Here is a 17,312-nt window from a genome sequence, read left to right on the forward strand (position 1 = left end):
AAAGAAGTAGCTGGATAGTATCCGGATACTTCTTTTTGATTACTGAAATCAATATACATATTGATATTATCTGAAAAGTTTAATATTCTGTACCTAAAAATGAAAAAAAGAACCCTTTGCTGTCCATCTGTCCGTCTATCAAGATCCGTTTTACCTAAAATTAGACCAGTAATCGGCGAGATTCTACATCATCATCATCATAAGGTCGTCAGTCCTATGACTAGTTGGAAACGCATCTCTACTCTTTCCTATCCTGAGTTAATCTTCGCATTTTCCTAAAACTAGAACAACCCACATCCTTAACTACTTGCGGACTGTAATCTAATCTAGGTCTAACTCTACTCCTTCTAACTCCCGTATCTGCCTCTAACATGTCTCTGATTGGACTTTCATATGCCTGAGAAGGTGTCCCACCAAGCTATCTCGCCTATTTCTTATTGACTTCCATAGAGTACTCTGTTCTCCTATTCTTTCTAATACCTTTTCATTTCTAACCTTTTCTACCCACGATATCCTCATCATTCGCCTGTAACACCACATTTCGAACGCCTCTAACCTTTTCTTATCCGCCGCGCCCACCGTCCATGTTTCGAACACGTACAGAGCCGCGCTCCAAACATACACCTTTAACCGCCTTTCTCGAATTTTCAAATGAATCGTTCGCAAGCACAGAAGCATCTTAATAGCGGTGAAAAATGCAATAGCACCTATCTTCCCGAGTGTGTAGATATTGGGGGCCCAGTTGATGTGTAGATGAGAGCTTTGTGCCAGGGTCCTTTTCATTTTCATCTCCTCTCGCGGGAGAGGTTTCAGAAGAGGTTTCTGTGTCATGGCTCGCTTGCATCTTGCATTGTCGTGTAGTATATACCACTGTATGTCTTTCCATCCGTACGTTTGTTTAATTGGCGACGAAAAACAGCGAAAAGCGGCAGAAAGAGCGTGCGAGATGTGGGAATGTTTAATAAACTTAATTATTCTCTTTTCGTTAGATTGTCATAATAGCAGCGATGAATCTGCGCACGTATATTCGTGTCGAGGACGAGAATTGACTTTTGAAATAAACCATTCATTAAAAAAATTGAAACGGACGATAAAGCGCTCGAAATATATTTCTTTAAGGTCCTCTTAGCATTGGCAGGATAATACCTGCACACTCTATAAGCAAGTGTTATTGTTCATTAATAAAAGATTAATTGGAAGAAACATTTCAAGTGGTGATGTTGCAAAATGCGTATTATAATAAAAAGGCAGATTAGTGCGAGAATGATTCGCGAACTCAAGGCTTCTTATTACCGTTATTATACCATTTTATATGTATAAAGTTTATATTAGTCATAAAATAAGGTACCTACCTGATACAGCTACTTTACAAATATGTAATTGCACTCCTAAAAATAGACAGGTACGTTTGTCACACCATAACATTTAAATAATAAATTATTACAAAATATTTTTTTTTCGTAATTGTACTACTTACACATAAAAATCCAAAATATGACAACCGCACTACCCATCACATTATTTCTTGTCCCGTTCACCATTTTTGTCAATTACACTGAGGTCTCACTTGCACTGTTTTTAGTTTCAAACTGTCTTTCACTTAAATCTCACTGATGGAAATCTACAAGAACTATATGTTCCCACTCTTGAGTTCCCTTCTCTTTCGATGTCATACAACAACAAGGTGTTATTGTTAGTGCACAAACGTACATCAAAACAGGAAAATTTATTTATAATATATATGTATGATAGTGTACTTATTTAATATCAACAAGAATACAGCCTACCTACTCAAATACAGCATCAACCAAAAGGTTAGTTTAAGAGAGAAATAGATAGAACTAAAAAAAATTACGTTTTGTAATTTTTATTTTTTTACTTATTGCTTGATCCTCTTTTAGAATTATTGAGAAAGAAAAATAAATGTCTTAGCGTTTCTTCACGTCGGTGAATTATCTTGAGCTAATTTTGAAGGAAAACTGAAATATCTTTTGCTGGCCTCGAAATGAAATAGCACTCCATTAAAAAAAGATGATTAAGAAACCATAATGAATTGCGACTTGTGTAATCATTCGCATTTGCACACATGTGCGCCTTTTTACAATGTGAATATTTATAAAACGTTCGGTTTTCGTCATAAACTTTTGTGTGTTGCTTAGGTATTTGCAGAATATTGTGACGAATATCAGATTTGGGATTAAGTTTTCTGTCTTTAAAATCAGAAGCGCATTAGTAAATGAGGATGGAGTGAAGATTAGGGTTAAAATCCTTTCGCTGCCGAGTTGGCCAAAGCTTTTAAATCCCGTTCCAGTGTCGGTCCTGGGCAGCAAGCTAGTGAAAAGCTTTGCGGCATAGAACTATGCACAATATATCACCGTGGAGAGACAAAAAGTGTGGAGCTACCACAAGAAATGACGCCTCCATTCGGTGACACTCTTCTTTTCTCGTCACCATTTAATTTCGGTTTTTGCGTCCTGTTAAATTATCCTTCTTTCTATCTCACTCTGTATAATAGAAAAACAACCCCTGCCTAGTGTTTTTTCCTTCTAATAAAATGTGTATCATACAAGCATCCCCTTAATTTTAATATGTATTTATTATTATACAGCTACAAAATATTTACCACTTTAAAATACTTCATTGTTTTTTAATTTATTAATTTATGGAATTTGTAATACTTAGGTTTATTCTCCGACCTTTGTCTTCAACATATAAAATTTTCATATTATTATAAAGCCTTTGCTTTTTGTTACTTACTTAAATATTTAGAGTAAGTAAACATAGCTGGTGTTTAATTTTTAAAACTTTTTCTGTGTTCTTTTATTCTCTCTGAAAATGACGTATCTGTTTGTGCAGCGTATATTTCAACACAATCATCACAATTTAGTAGGTAAACTCCTGATGGTGTGACATTTTTGTTGTAACGTTTTTATTATTTCTGATGAAATTATTTAAGAAATGGTTTACTTTAAAGGAAACCAAATAATTTCGAAAATTTCTAGGGTGTGTCTGCATTTATTATAAAATCGTATAGTAATTTAATTTTTGGTACCTGCAAACCATTAAACGTGATAATCGATCATTCATGTAGGGTTTAGTGGAAAACTGCTAACGTCAGTGTAGGTTAAACCTGTTCGCATAATTATCATTAGGTCGATGATATTTTAAAGAATTGTTCATTTAAAATGCATTTTATTTAGCCTTCGTGTTGTGTGTACAAGTCGTTTTGAAATAGATTAGAACAATTTGCTAGGGCGTGGTGTTCTTAAACTTGTTTAACTTGACCCTGATTCCAACTGGTCTATAACAAGATCTTTAATTTCTCTTGACAGTTAATATTTAACAACATTAACTACTTTTGTTGTAACATTGTTTTATTCATAGTTGCAGAAGAACAAAATAGTTGACTTTCTTGTTTTATAAGTTGACATTTAGATAGAGAAAGACAGATTTAAATGAATTTTACTTTTTGGGCGCGTTTTTGTCGTTTACAATTTAATTATCTTATTCGAAATGGTTGTAATGTAGGCAATTGCCCAGCTGTTTCATTATTCAGAACAGTGTACATGATGATTGCGCCTGTCCAATTGAATAAACAACCTTTTTAATCAGACTTCAGTACAGAACGGTTTTTGTCGAAAATCAATATGCAGTTTAATATTAGGTAACATACTGACAGCAGTTGTTGTTATTATTATTTCTAATTGCCTAATTATCTAAAATAATTGTTCCATTTAGTTTCATTGTTCCAGTATTTAGTTTCATCGATAGATATATTTTATTTACGTATACTATTACCCTACATCAGGGTGCATCTTTGGTTCGCGTGAAAAAAAAAATCGATTCGAATTTAAGTCAATCAGCTGTTTCGAAGATCTATAAATATTTGATGATAATTAATGATTCAGTTCGTTTAATTCAGCGTTAAAACGGTTTGAAGTTTGTTCCATTTGTCGAAAACTTGTTTGAATAGGAAATGGATACACAATTCTATACAAAGTCTTCTGTAAAGGGGTATTTTCTCTTCTTGCACATACCAATAGGTAGATAGGTACATTACGTAGGATGCTTCTGACAGAGAGATATCTCACCATTGTCCTTTGTCGTTGAAAAATAGGTACGCATATCATCTGTCACATTTAAACTAGATGTGGGTATCGGATAAGGGCATTATAGTGACATCCGATGATAAGTATGCATTGATACAAAAATCAAACGTCATACGAGGTCTATTCAAAAAGTATCGCAAATTTTGTGTTTTTTCAAAAATTATTTATGAATATCTATCTTGTAATCCCCACCAGATATTATACACTTGTACCAACTTCAAAAAATCATTTTTTGTGATTTTGTTTAGCTCCTCTTTCGATGCCGTCTTTATCTCCTCAATCACAGCATAGCGTGGTCCTTTCATGGGCCTCTTCAGTTTCGGGAACAAGAAAAAGTCACAAGGGGGCAGATCTGGTGAATACGGTGGCTGCGGCATTATTAGTGTGTTGTTTTTGGGCAAAACTTCGCGCACAAGCAACGATGTGTGATCGGGGGCGTTATCATGTTGCAAAAGCAAATTTTTGTTCTTCCACAAATCCCAGCGTTTCTGGCGGATTGCTTTGCGCGCAAATTGCGCTTAACATGCAGGTAATATTTCTTATTGACCTTTTTATCCTGTGGCAAGAACTCATGATGCACCATGTCCCTGCAATCGAAGAAAACTGTAAGAAAAATCTTCACATTCGACCCAACATGGCGCACTCTTTTCGGTCTTGGCTCGTGTGGCAGCTTTCATTAGTATGATTGAGCTTTGGTTTCCACGTCATAACCATAAATCTATGATTCGTCATCAGTTATGACCCTCTGGAGCAAATTTCGGCCATCGCGAACAGAGTCCAACAGCTCCTTAGCAATGTTAATGCGATACTGTTTTTGGTCGGAATTGAGCAATTTTGGTACGAATTTTTCGGCGACCCTTCTCATGCCCAAATCATTGGTAAAAATCGAATGGCAGGAACCAATCGATATGTTTAGGTCCTCAGTAACTTCTTTAACCGTGATTCGATGATTGACTAATACTGATACAGATTCTTTGATCCATTTTTTAGAACTGGCGAAAATCGAAGACGAGCGAAAACACGTGCAAGCAAAGCAACTGTCAAAAATTAACTGAACATTTAATCTGTGGAAATTCAAAAGTCGCTTTACTTTTTGAACAGATCTCATAAATGCGAAAAGAGTTTTAGTAATGGAACGATGTCGATGTAGCCTTTGGTATTATCACCAATGTAAAATCATTTCTTTGTTCACTTCTATGCCATTAGGTATAGGTATAAGGGGTTTTAAGAAATTAAGTGTAAGAATTTAATGGGAAATTGAACAATATTCGTGAAACAGCTTCTGCTCTACGCTGTATGAAGGAAACCTTCAACTCTAGTTTCCCAAAACTAATAATTCCACATCACACAAATTTCCTTCGGGATAAAGTTCAAATTTGTAGGTGAACGGAAAGTACCTTATGGGGGTTTTAATAAATTAATCAGCCTTGAAGTTAGTGTTAATTGAACTATGGGGCAATAAGTCTTGCTTGCTGTTTGATATTAATCTTCAATCGATACCTCTATCAGTTCTTGAGAAAATGGATCTTGATGGACAGTCAGGCAAATAACAAAAAGTGATCCTATAATGGGTTCCATTTTTTGTTTCGAGATAAGGAAGCTTAAAAACGCTCAGAAAAGTAAGGAAATTCTTTACAACATGACCTGGAAGCTCAATATTAATCCAATTAAGAATGGTTATGAGATCCTCGAACGGGATTTTTTCCAAGAAAGTATAATAATAAGGGAAGGCAAATTGATGGAGAATGTAATCTGTCATGTGGAATCACAAGGATAAATTAAAATATTTTACAGTGAATTGCATGAATATTAGCATTTGCTCAGGGGAGTGGAAGAAAATTAATTAATACCAAGGTGTTAAATTTTAAAAAAATTGATTTTCTTACGTGACATTTCAAAATATAAAATACTTGCAAAACGTCAAGTGACAGTTTCAGTTTGTTTTCGAATAAGTTTTGTGTTACTCTGTTAGGTAGGTACTCATCGTTTTCACTATTTCTCTTCAAGGTGAAGCATATAATGTAGCCATGTATCCTACATAATATAAAGACGCGGTTCGATTAGCAATCAAACCCATCATTACGAAAGTTCGTTGACTTTCGTTATCTTTGGTTTCATCTTGAGGCGTGCAATTTTGCGTGTTAAATGAACACGCATTAATTGGACCCCCTGGTTAAAAGTGAGTTACAATCGGGACATTTTGCATTTCTATCGGTATTACTCGAAAATTAATAAAAGAGGACAAATATATCCTCTCCTTTTATTTTCTACACTTTAAAAGAGCTCCAACGAACACCCAACACGATAAAAGAGGTTAAATATAACCTACTCTATTTTCGTCCCTAAATTTTAAAAGAGCTTCAATGAATATCCTGTACGATGGGACATGTGTAGAAAAAATTATTTCATCACTTTACTACAAGAGAAAGTACCTTGCAAAATCGAATAAAAAAATGCTATAAAGTAAATGGAAATCGTCGATTTTTGACATCGAAAGCTTCTATACTATTAACTGAAAGCTGGATAGTATCCGGATACTTCTTTTTGATTACTGAAATCAATATACATATTGATATTATCTGAAAAGTTTAATATTCTGTACCTAAAAATGAAAAAAAGAACCCTTTGCTGTCCATCTGTCCGTCTATCAAGATCCGTTTTACCTAAAATTAGACCAGTAATCGGCGAGATTCTACATCATCATCATCATAAGGTCGTCAGTCCTATGACTAGTTGGAAACGCATCTCTACTCTTTCCTATCCTGAGTTAATCTTCGCATTTTCCTAAAACTAGAACAACCCACATCCTTAACTACTTGCGGACTGTAATCTAATCTAGGTCTAACTCTACTCCTTCTAACTCCCGTATCTGCCTCTAACATGTCTCTGATTGGACTTTCATATGCCTGAGAAGGTGTCCCACCAAGCTATCTCGCCTATTTCTTATTGACTTCCATAGAGTACTCTGTTCTCCTATTCTTTCTAATACCTTTTCATTTCTAACCTTTTCTACCCACGATATCCTCATCATTCGCCTGTAACACCACATTTCGAACGCCTCTAACCTTTTCTTATCCGCCGCGCCCACCGTCCATGTTTCGAACACGTACAGAGCCGCGCTCCAAACATACACCTTTAACCGCCTTTCTCGAATTTTCAAATGAATCGTTCGCAAGCACAGAAGCATCTTAATAGCGGTGAAAAATGCAATAGCACCTATCTTCCCGAGTGTGTAGATATTGGGGGCCCAGTTGATGTGTAGATGAGAGCTTTGTGCCAGGGTCCTTTTCATTTTCATCTCCTCTCGCGGGAGAGGTTTCAGAAGAGGTTTCTGTGTCATGGCTCGCTTGCATCTTGCATTGTCGTGTAGTATATACCACTGTATGTCTTTCCATCCGTACGTTTGTTTAATTGGCGACGAAAAACAGCGAAAAGCGGCAGAAAGAGCGTGCGAGATGTGGGAATGTTTAATAAACTTAATTATTCTCTTTTCGTTAGATTGTCATAATAGCAGCGATGAATCTGCGCACGTATATTCGTGTCGAGGACGAGAATTGACTTTTGAAATAAACCATTCATTAAAAAAATTGAAACGGACGATAAAGCGCTCGAAATATATTTCTTTAAGGTCCTCTTAGCATTGGCAGGATAATACCTGCACACTCTATAAGCAAGTGTTATTGTTCATTAATAAAAGATTAATTGGAAGAAACATTTCAAGTGGTGATGTTGCAAAATGCGTATTATAATAAAAAGGCAGATTAGTGCGAGAATGATTCGCGAACTCAAGGCTTCTTATTACCGTTATTATACCATTTTATATGTATAAAGTTTATATTAGTCATAAAATAAGGTACCTACCTGATACAGCTACTTTACAAATATGTAATTGCACTCCTAAAAATAGACAGGTACGTTTGTCACACCATAACTTCATAGAGGATACTTTATAATAAGAAACTTAAAAAAGAAAGATAACTGCAGTGTTAAGGAAAGTATGGAGCATATCTGAAAGGGTTGTTCAAGGAAAAGCGGAAATATGGGGATGATCAGAGTGCAAAGTAATCGATGGAGTACAAAACAAATATCTATCTATAAATCCTATGACATTGTTAGTTACTTATAGTGGTCAAAACATTGGTGCGCAAAGCCAAAGGTCCCGGGTTCTATTCCCGACGGAGGTGTCACCAGCAACAATTTTTCCCTCATTAATTTGAGGTAGTTTGTAGTGGGTAAATAAAAAATCGAAAAAATGATTTCAAATTAATATTGCATTATCTATCTATAAGGTTCCTTATCTGACAATTTACGCAATGTTTTTGTTAGTTTACTGTTCTACTTTAATTTAAATCTGCCATCGCAGTGGTAAAATTATTGCTATTAAAACGTAGGCTAGTTAGATGAATTAAGTTTTTTCTTTTGTTCGTGAACATAAGCACTTCGCATCTACCTACACATTATTGCGAAGTAGTTGCTTTGCCAAACTGTAGGTATGATTCTGGACCCGTAAGTTGCTAAAGTGTTTTCAAATTCATTAGGATGTATTTATAGTAGTTTCCATGTTGGCCTCTCAGTACAACAATTTGGTTTTAACGAAACACGCGAAGTATACACATAAAGTGTACTGTTTTGAAACAAATAATAGTATTTAACGTTTCAAATGTAGTAAGTAAAATGACAGTGAAATTATTCTAGTTTTTCTTGTTTTAACAATAATTAAAAATGGCTGCTTCTGAAGCAACAAGAGAACCTACATAACAACGCTAATTTATTAGGTATTCCTTCATAGTTTTATTTCCATTCATTACTTAAAATGTGGTTTTATATGTGATTGTGATAACTCCATCTGAAAAGTTTTCAACCATCACTGATGAGACAGGGCTGGCATATTGTTCGAAAACATCCTATGTTATTTTTACTTTACAAATACGCAAATGTTGCTTCTAATAAATCAGTAAATGTCGATGTTGCGTTGCATGTAAGAATAATATTGACATAAATTGTCCCATTCCTTCCTATTTAGACGTCATGTGTTGGAAATCGCAAAATAAGTGAATTCCGATCATGGAAATGTAGTATTAGTAAAATCCTACGGAACATTTTACAACGCGATCTGAATACAAATTAAAATGTATTGGACAGTCACGGCTTTTTCTGCTCTTTTTTTCTTTCGTCTTCGATCCATAAGTGCTTTCCTAAATAGAGTTATTTTGATCAAATTGGTTCCAATAAAAACAGTGATTCTTTCTTATTATCCAGAACATCTTGAATAAAATTCCATGTGAAATTGAACAAAGTGTATCTATTACACGCCAAAAAGGCATTGTTTTAAATTTTTTTTTGCAAAAAATACTTGTATGTTTAAATAAATTAAATTTTTTAAATCACTGCAGAATAGTTGTTACAACAATATTGAATGTTCGTGGGATTAACAAAATTAACTTCTTAGACTGATAACCACAAAAACTATTTATTTACACTAATTATTAAAGAACTTCAAAACACTATTAAATTATTACTAAACTTAGGTTACTAATTATTCTATTTATTTACACTACTGTTGATATATCACTATTCACTGCGCTATTTATTTCACTGCTATCACTATCAGTTTATTTCTGTATTTACTTCTGCAACGGTCAATTTATTTCTACTCCTCTCGGCGATCGTCTCTTCCTTTAAATACTCATTTGTTTACTTTCGGGAACCTTCTGGGAAACGTCCGGATAGTTTATTTTTTCTTGGAACTGTTTAATTGCTTGATCGCCCACAAATACGCTCGTGCTCGCTACATATTTATTAGGGGTTTGAATCATGTGGCTCGATTTCAAAGAAGACAATTCCACAAAATAGTCCACGCGAAAAAGCAAAAAACTTTGCCTTCTCTGAGTGTGGGAACAGTTGCTGTAAGTTTATCATTTGCAACGAGTAAAAGTCTTTCTTGAAACTGATTTTCAATCGCGAGGGGATTTATATCGGTGGTTTCGAAAGAAAGGTACTGCATAGTCAAATTTTTCCATCATAGGATGTTGTTTACAGACTTTGCTTGCTTATTAAAAATATTGCAGAAATATTAACGTATCTCAAGTGGCTCTGTTCTGTTTTAAATTTTTGTTGAATCTTTTTCCATTTTTTATTACTGCTTCCCTCTTGTAGATTGCAGATCCTTTCTCAGAGTACGATTATTCTTTATAACGAACTGGAAAAGGGTAGTAACTATATATAAGTTTGTTTTTATAATTGATTATGTTATTTAATATTCTTGAGGTCAGGAACTGAGTTTTTTGTTCGTATATGTCAGCTCAGCTATTAGCATTTTATCTGACAATTGACCTACACATTTTGTATTTAATTCTCGCTTTCACCGTTTGTAATTTGTACAATTAAGTAGTTACTAATTTAAGGACCTCTATTCATACACATAATACTTGCACCTAAAATCGAGGAAAAATCTGCCGCGTATGAGAACAACAAAGTTTAAAGGAATAAATTGTTTATATATATTAGTAGAACTGAAATAGGGTAGCAAACCATAAAACAATCAAGTGGAAAATAGAAACGTTTAAAGTCGGTTAGAAAAATAAGACCGCAAAAGTGGTATGTTGCACATAAATTTATATAAACACCTAATAATCTAATCGACTGGAAAATGTAAATTATACGGCAGTTACTGTATTTTATTAATGAGTACATTTATTGGAGCATTTTCATATCCTGTTCGAGCGTTTTTGTTGTAAAAATTTCTGCACTACAACTTTCTCATATTATTTAAATCATTTGAAAATGCCATCTAATTGAAGTGAAAGCTGCGACGTTATATTCACGGTAATTGTTTATAATCATACCAAAGAAATGATTTAAATTTAAAATTATTTTAATATACCTCCAAACATTGCTATATTATTATATCATAATGTGCAAAATTATAAGTAAGCTGTTTTTGTTTTAAATAGAGTTTGGTGAAAATTTGGTAAATTTTGATTCAATGCAGGTAAAAGTAAAAGGCAGAAAAAATAGCAAAGGAAGCCGTACGTTAGAAGTACCCAATTAAAACGAGTCTGTTACAGCACCAAAATATGTAAAAAGAAAGAATCGGGGTCGTAGTATATTGTAATACATTCGATGACATTTGCATTAATGACAGAGGTGCTATCAACTGTTTGCCGGTTGGGACCGTTCGCAAAAGTGAAAGCCGAACCTTACGTTAGTTGGGTTGGTGCACCCATAAGTATAGCTATAGATACAAGCTTATTACAAGATGATCGACTACGGCATACTGTTAATGAAGATTTATAAAAAAAGAACCAACGACGTTTTTACGTAATGGTAATTTGAGCATTGAACAAGATCGTCGTCTTGCCCACGAAATAATAACGAGTTTCTAGATATTTAATAGTTATGTTTCATTTTTGCCAGTCGTCTAGTTTTGCGGTAATCTTGAGCAACATTTTGTCCCAGAAAACATCGTAGACGTATGAATTGAACTATATCTTTTAAATAATTATTATTATAGACACCATTAAAGCGGTTTGACTCATTTTGTTTTTACTGTTCTTTCTTTAAAACAAAAATACTGGTATGCAAGGGAAGAAAAAGTACGGAAAGAGCGACTATAAAGATAGGAGACGAAAAATTAGAAGAAGTGGTCGATTTTAGGTATCTAGGAAGTCAGATAAGTCAGGACGGAAGGAGTAGTAGGGATATAAGGCAGAGGATAGCGCAGGGTCGAGTCGCCTTCAATAAGAAGAAGTCACGGTTAATTTAGAAATTCGAAAAAGGTTGTTAAAGGTGTATGTTTGGAGGACAGCGCTGTACGGGTGCGAAACGTGGACAGTATGCGCTGCGGAAAAGAAAAGGTTAGAAGCGTTCGAAATGTGGTGTTACAGGCGAATTTTGAGGATACTGTGGATAGAGAAGGTTAGAAATGAAGAGATATTAGAAAAAATAGGAGAACAGAGGGCTCTATGGAAGCCAATAAGAAATAGGCGAGATAGGTTAGTAGGACTTTCTCAGGCATGAAGGTTTAGAGAAATATTGGAGGCAGAAACGGGAGTTAGGAGGGGTAGAGATAGATCTAAATTAGATTATTGTTCGCGAATAGTTAAGGATGTGGGTCGTTCTAGTTTTACGGAAATGCGAAGATTAGTTCAGGATAGGAAAGAGTGAAGGTGCGTGTCCAGCCCGTCTTAGGATTGAAGATTTCATGATGGTATGAAGATATTCTTTCTTATCTTCTTTGCTTTTCTTTCAGTTCTTCGTAGGTTTTATCCATATCTTCTGTCCATTTCGATCCTGATCTTTTTCGGACTTCGTCCTCTCGTTTCGTTGGTTTATCTTATTTCTATCGTCCATTTTTGTTGAATCTAATACTAATTCTAAAACTTTTAACTAATACTACAACAAAAAAGTTAGTTTTCATTAGTCAGTTTTTGGATCTCTCTTTTTTCGCATAAATTTTGTTTGAATAACAATTTTGATTTGATCAATTTACAGCAACTAAAATGTTACGGATTTAAGATACGCTTCATCTCCAGAGAAAAAGCAGTTTTACCCTTTTGTGTGAGACTCTGAAACTGTCTCCCGTCCATAAATGCTGCAATGAAACCTTCGCATTGGATTGAGCAAACGTGCTATACGTAAAATAAACTGCGGTGCGATTTCTATGTGTATACGTATTAATTTACTTTAATGGCTAAACGTGGTAGGAATATGAGAAGGACTCAGGAACGGTGTAAAGGACAAAACTGCATATATATCGGTGAATAGGTTGAGCATCAACCCACAGTGGTGGTTTGGTATATCTAGTCGTATAGAAGAAAAGTAAAGAAAATTAGTTATCAAAATTTTTGTTAATACTTTTCATATGAATACTAGCTTTTCCCGTGGCTTCGCTCGCAGAAATTAATATTGTTTCTCCTTATGGATTCTTTTAACTCCCAATTCACCCCTACAACGTTTTAATTTTATGTAATGTCGCTATCTTAGATTTCAAATAGAAACGTACCAACAACATTTCATCCTTAAGGGTTGATTTTTAAAAATTGCCAAAACACGTATTTGCTTAACTTCAACAATGAGCAACCTTCGAGTAAATCCGAATACAAATAAAATATACCCCATGGAAACGTTGCAACTTCTTTTCGTTTGATTAATAATATCAAACAGCATATATACCAAGTTTCAAGTAAATTCAACCACAAATAAAGTTTGTCCCAAACAGAAATTGCAAAACCTTTTTACCCTCTCCTCTTTGGAGGTTGAATTTTTTAAAATGTCGAGATAGGTCTTTCAGAAATCAAATGAGAGAACNAGAATAGGAGAACAGAGGATTCTATGGCAGTCTATAAGAAATAGGCGAGATAGGTTGGTAGGACACCTTCTTAGGCATGAAGGTCTAGTCAGAGACATATTAGAGGCAGAAACGGATGTTAGGGGAGGGTAGAGGTAAACCTAGATTAGATTACTGTTCGCAAATAGTTAAGGATATGGGTTGCTCTAGTTTTAGTAAAATGCGAAGATTAGCTCAGGATAAGAAAGAGTGGAGGTGCGTGTCCATCCGGTTTCAGGACTGACGACCTTATGATGATGATTATTAGATCTCATCAGCACTCCATAAACATGCGTAGAAACCTTAATAAGGCCCTTGTTACTACAGTTAGCTGTATTTCTCACAAGATGACGGTGAACTGTCATAAATATGTAAGTATTATACAACTGATTATTACGGATACAGGTATTCATGTTGTGCGAACTTTTACTTACTCAAATCTGAGTTTTAATGTTCCTTGTTGCTTCAAGTAAATCCAGATTTGTGCTGTTTCCGTATCTATTTATAACTTTTTATTATTATATGTGTAAAGTAATTCGCAATTTGCATAATTATTGAAGTGAGAAATTCGCTATTGACAACGTATGCTACGTTGTTTGAAAAAGGGCTTTCAGGTAGTTCTTCGTGCATGGTGATTAATTTTAATTAATGGCATGTCTCTGCTTGCTTAAAGTTTAATTTGAATAATTAATGTCTATAGGTAAAGTAGGTACCTATTGCATAAATCGATATTGAACAATGTCAATAAATTGTTTCCGTATTCCGGTTTCAAGTTTAACGTAGACCAAAATAATGCCTCAATTTCTCAATAGTGGGCAGATATTTCCGATCGAAAATGTCACCAACAAATATGCATATGTAGACAAAATTATATACTTCATAATTGATTAAAAAAGACTTAAAGTTTATCATCACGAAACTGTACAAAATTATTTTTAATTTAGCCGATTGAAGAAATTATAAGTTTTCGTAACTTTGACGGATGTTAAAGCTCTTGAATGGCCTTTTCTTTTTGTAGATACTAATGTTTGTCCAAAAAGTAATAAGATGGAAGGGTTTGGTTCTCTCAAAGTGCTATATAAATGTTTACGTACTAGAATTGTTTAAAAAGGACTAAAAGCAATGGAGAAATTGCCTTAATTGTTTTCAACCATTTAGAAAGACTGTTGAATTAAGACTATCATAGATGAAGAATGCATAGGTATGACCCATTTAACTATCGTATTGGAACAGATATTAGCGAAAAAAAAATGAAAGTAGTGCAAAACATCTAGAGAAAATGTGATTAATAAGAATGATAATGTGTGTGTTAGAGAAATTTCTTTAATCTAATTAATATTCCACTCATTATACATATATTGACTTGTCGATTGCAAAAGGTGATAGATGCCGATATTAGTTCGTAATTATTGAAGAAAGAACCACTCGATACATAATGATAATAAATTTAAAACTATTAAAAAATAGAGACAATTTTTCAATAAAATAATCCTCCACTCTTAGAAATGGTTTTTAAATTATTTATTAACATTTTGTATTCATAGGTAAAAAACGTATCGAGTATTAATAGTAAAAGATTAATAGGTACCTATCTGGCTAATTAATTAATGTTAATGATAAATCAATAAAACAATTGTCAGTAAATTAGGATGGGAATGTAAAATTAAAGTCGTCTGTTCCTATCTGAAGTATAATAATAGCTTGTGTTGGAATTATATGCTAAATTTCGAATTTCTGAATTACAAACGCTTTGTAATAAAATAATTTTGTACCTGTACTTGTGAAACGGATACTCTTATTACGTAAAGGAAAAAGTTTCGGTATAATTTCGGAATGCACTCTTTAACAACATGACTTTTAATGGTTTCTTCTTTTGAGAATAGATTCCGATTCGTTCCTTAACGACCTCCGAGCGAGGCACCGTTTACTGCGTGATTATCTTGTTCTGTTCAAATATTCATAAGCCGTTAACAACTTTATCTTGGCGAGAAAAAGTTTTAATAAGGCTCGCATTTCCATAAAAAACACATTATCCGGTAGAATGACGGGATGATATCCCATTTTTCACGATTATTTTTCCAAAAACAAAAGAAAAACAGACCAAGAACAAACCGAAGAAAAATTTTCACACCTCCACCCTCTTTAAAGAGGATTATTTCACTATCATCATCTCGCATTCTATTTAGGATAACATAGTCATCAAACACAACAATTTTGTAGTCGAAAAGCAAAAAAACTTTTTAAAACATTAATTTCTTTATAGAAATTTTATTATCGTGCTGCGGAAAAACAGTTTCTAATATTCTTTCTAATGGCAATTTATTATATGACTACTAACGTACCTTTAACAAGAATAAATAATACAAATTGACCGAGCAACAAAAGTTCATACTTCATTTTCTTCGTCGTTCGTTTAAAAACCCAACGAACTTTTAAAATTCCAAAATTTCTAGCACCCTATTTTAACACACAGAAATACTTTTATTATTATAATCGACGTATGTGCACCAGACACATAACAGTTTCGTACTTGTTAGTAAAGTTATTTAGGATGTGTATAGATAATAAGGGCATTACTTGGGAGTCGCACAAGGAATAACAAGAAGTTCGAATTGAAGTAAAATTGAACAGCCAATAGAAACGCAAGCGCAATGCTTCGTTTAATATTTATTTAATAATTCAGTTGTAATTAGTTGAAGAAAAGACTGAAGAATAAATACACTGTGCAATTAGTTGTGTAAGATAAATATTAAAGGATTATTAATTAGATAAATAAACCGTAAGGAATAAGTTTTAAAGGCTGGATCAGAACCACACAAACAAATGGTAAAAAAATAGTCATTCAAAATTGGCAAATTTGTCGTTTGTATAATTATTCTGTAGCTTCAAATGAAGAAAGCTCTTAGTATCATTAGAATAATGATAGAAAAAATATCGTCCATCAGGATATCTTTTTCATCGACTGTAGGGGTCATATTGAAAACACAATCAGTAAAAGTTTCTAAAGAAAAGTTTACCCACAACTCGAACCAATGGTCTAGTTAAAAAGTTGGGATTGTAAATTTGTACTTGTCAAACTAAAACTGATCTAAATAAAACAAGATATTTATTATGGTTACTCTTAGAGAGTATCACATAGCAATCGCATTGACTTGCAATCAGATGACCCAAATACAATTTTAGTTTCAACTGATATCAGCGTTTAGAAAATTATTACTGCCAAAATCACATGAATTAAGAAGTTGTTATGGAATCGGTGTTTAATTTTAGTTCTTGTTTCCTTGACGAATGTATAAATTTTACGATAAATAAACACACATCGAAGTTGCAAAACAATATAAACTAAGTGTTTGGCAATTGGATAATTCACCCCAATAGGAAGTAATACATTAAACTATATTAACATGTTTAACACAAATTAGACCTGTTAAAGAAACATTTCTCTTAGCAGTTGTAAACCGCGAAACATTAGTAGAAGGTCCTCATCATCATCATAAAGTCATCAGTTCTAAGACTGGTTGGACACGTACCTCCACTCTTTCCTATCCTGAGCTAAATTTCGCATTTCCCTTAAACTAGAACAGCCCACATCCTTAACTATTTGCGAACAGTAATCTAATCTAGGTCTACCTCTACCCCTCCTGTTCTCCTGTTTCTGCCTCTAATATGTCTCTGACTAGACCTTCATGCCTGAGAAGGTGTCCTACCAACCTATCTCGCCTATTTTATATTGACTTCCATAGAATCCTCTGTTCTCCTATTCTTTCCAATACCTCTTCATTTCTAACCTTTTCTACCCACGATATTCTCATCATCCGCCTATAACACCACATTTCGAACGCTTCTAACCTTTTCTTTTCCGCCGCTCCCACTGT

The 17,312-nt window shown here is 34.0% G+C and overlaps 2 protein-coding genes across 5 annotated transcripts in view; one reads left to right on the forward strand and one right to left on the reverse strand.

Moving 5' to 3' along the window:
* LOC108737643 (protein Skeletor, isoforms B/C) overlaps positions 1–1,650 on the reverse strand; it is a 41,911-nt gene extending 40,261 nt beyond the window's left edge. The window contains exon 1 of the mRNA XM_025978747.1: positions 1,478–1,650. Coding sequence (XP_025834532.1) covers positions 1,478–1,541 — 64 coding nt within the window. The 5' untranslated portion in view covers positions 1,542–1,650. The remainder of the gene's footprint in view (positions 1–1,477) is intronic.
* Positions 1–17,312, forward strand: part of LOC108737683 (complexin) — a 314,656-nt gene that overhangs the window by 34,229 nt on the left and 263,115 nt on the right. Inside the window, exon 1 of one of the 4 annotated variants that reach the window (XM_018470712.2) lies at positions 1,792–1,814. The exons of the other annotated variants lie outside the window; for them this stretch is intronic. The gene's annotated coding sequence lies outside the window, so the exon portion shown is untranslated. Of the gene's footprint in view, positions 1–1,791; positions 1,815–17,312 lie in introns of those variants that run through there. 4 annotated transcript variants of the gene reach the window in all.

This window comes from Agrilus planipennis, unplaced genomic scaffold, assembly GCF_000699045.2.
Source record: "Agrilus planipennis isolate EAB-ADULT unplaced genomic scaffold, Apla_2.0 scaffold7, whole genome shotgun sequence".
Lineage (NCBI taxonomy): Eukaryota > Metazoa > Arthropoda > Insecta > Coleoptera > Buprestidae > Agrilus > Agrilus planipennis.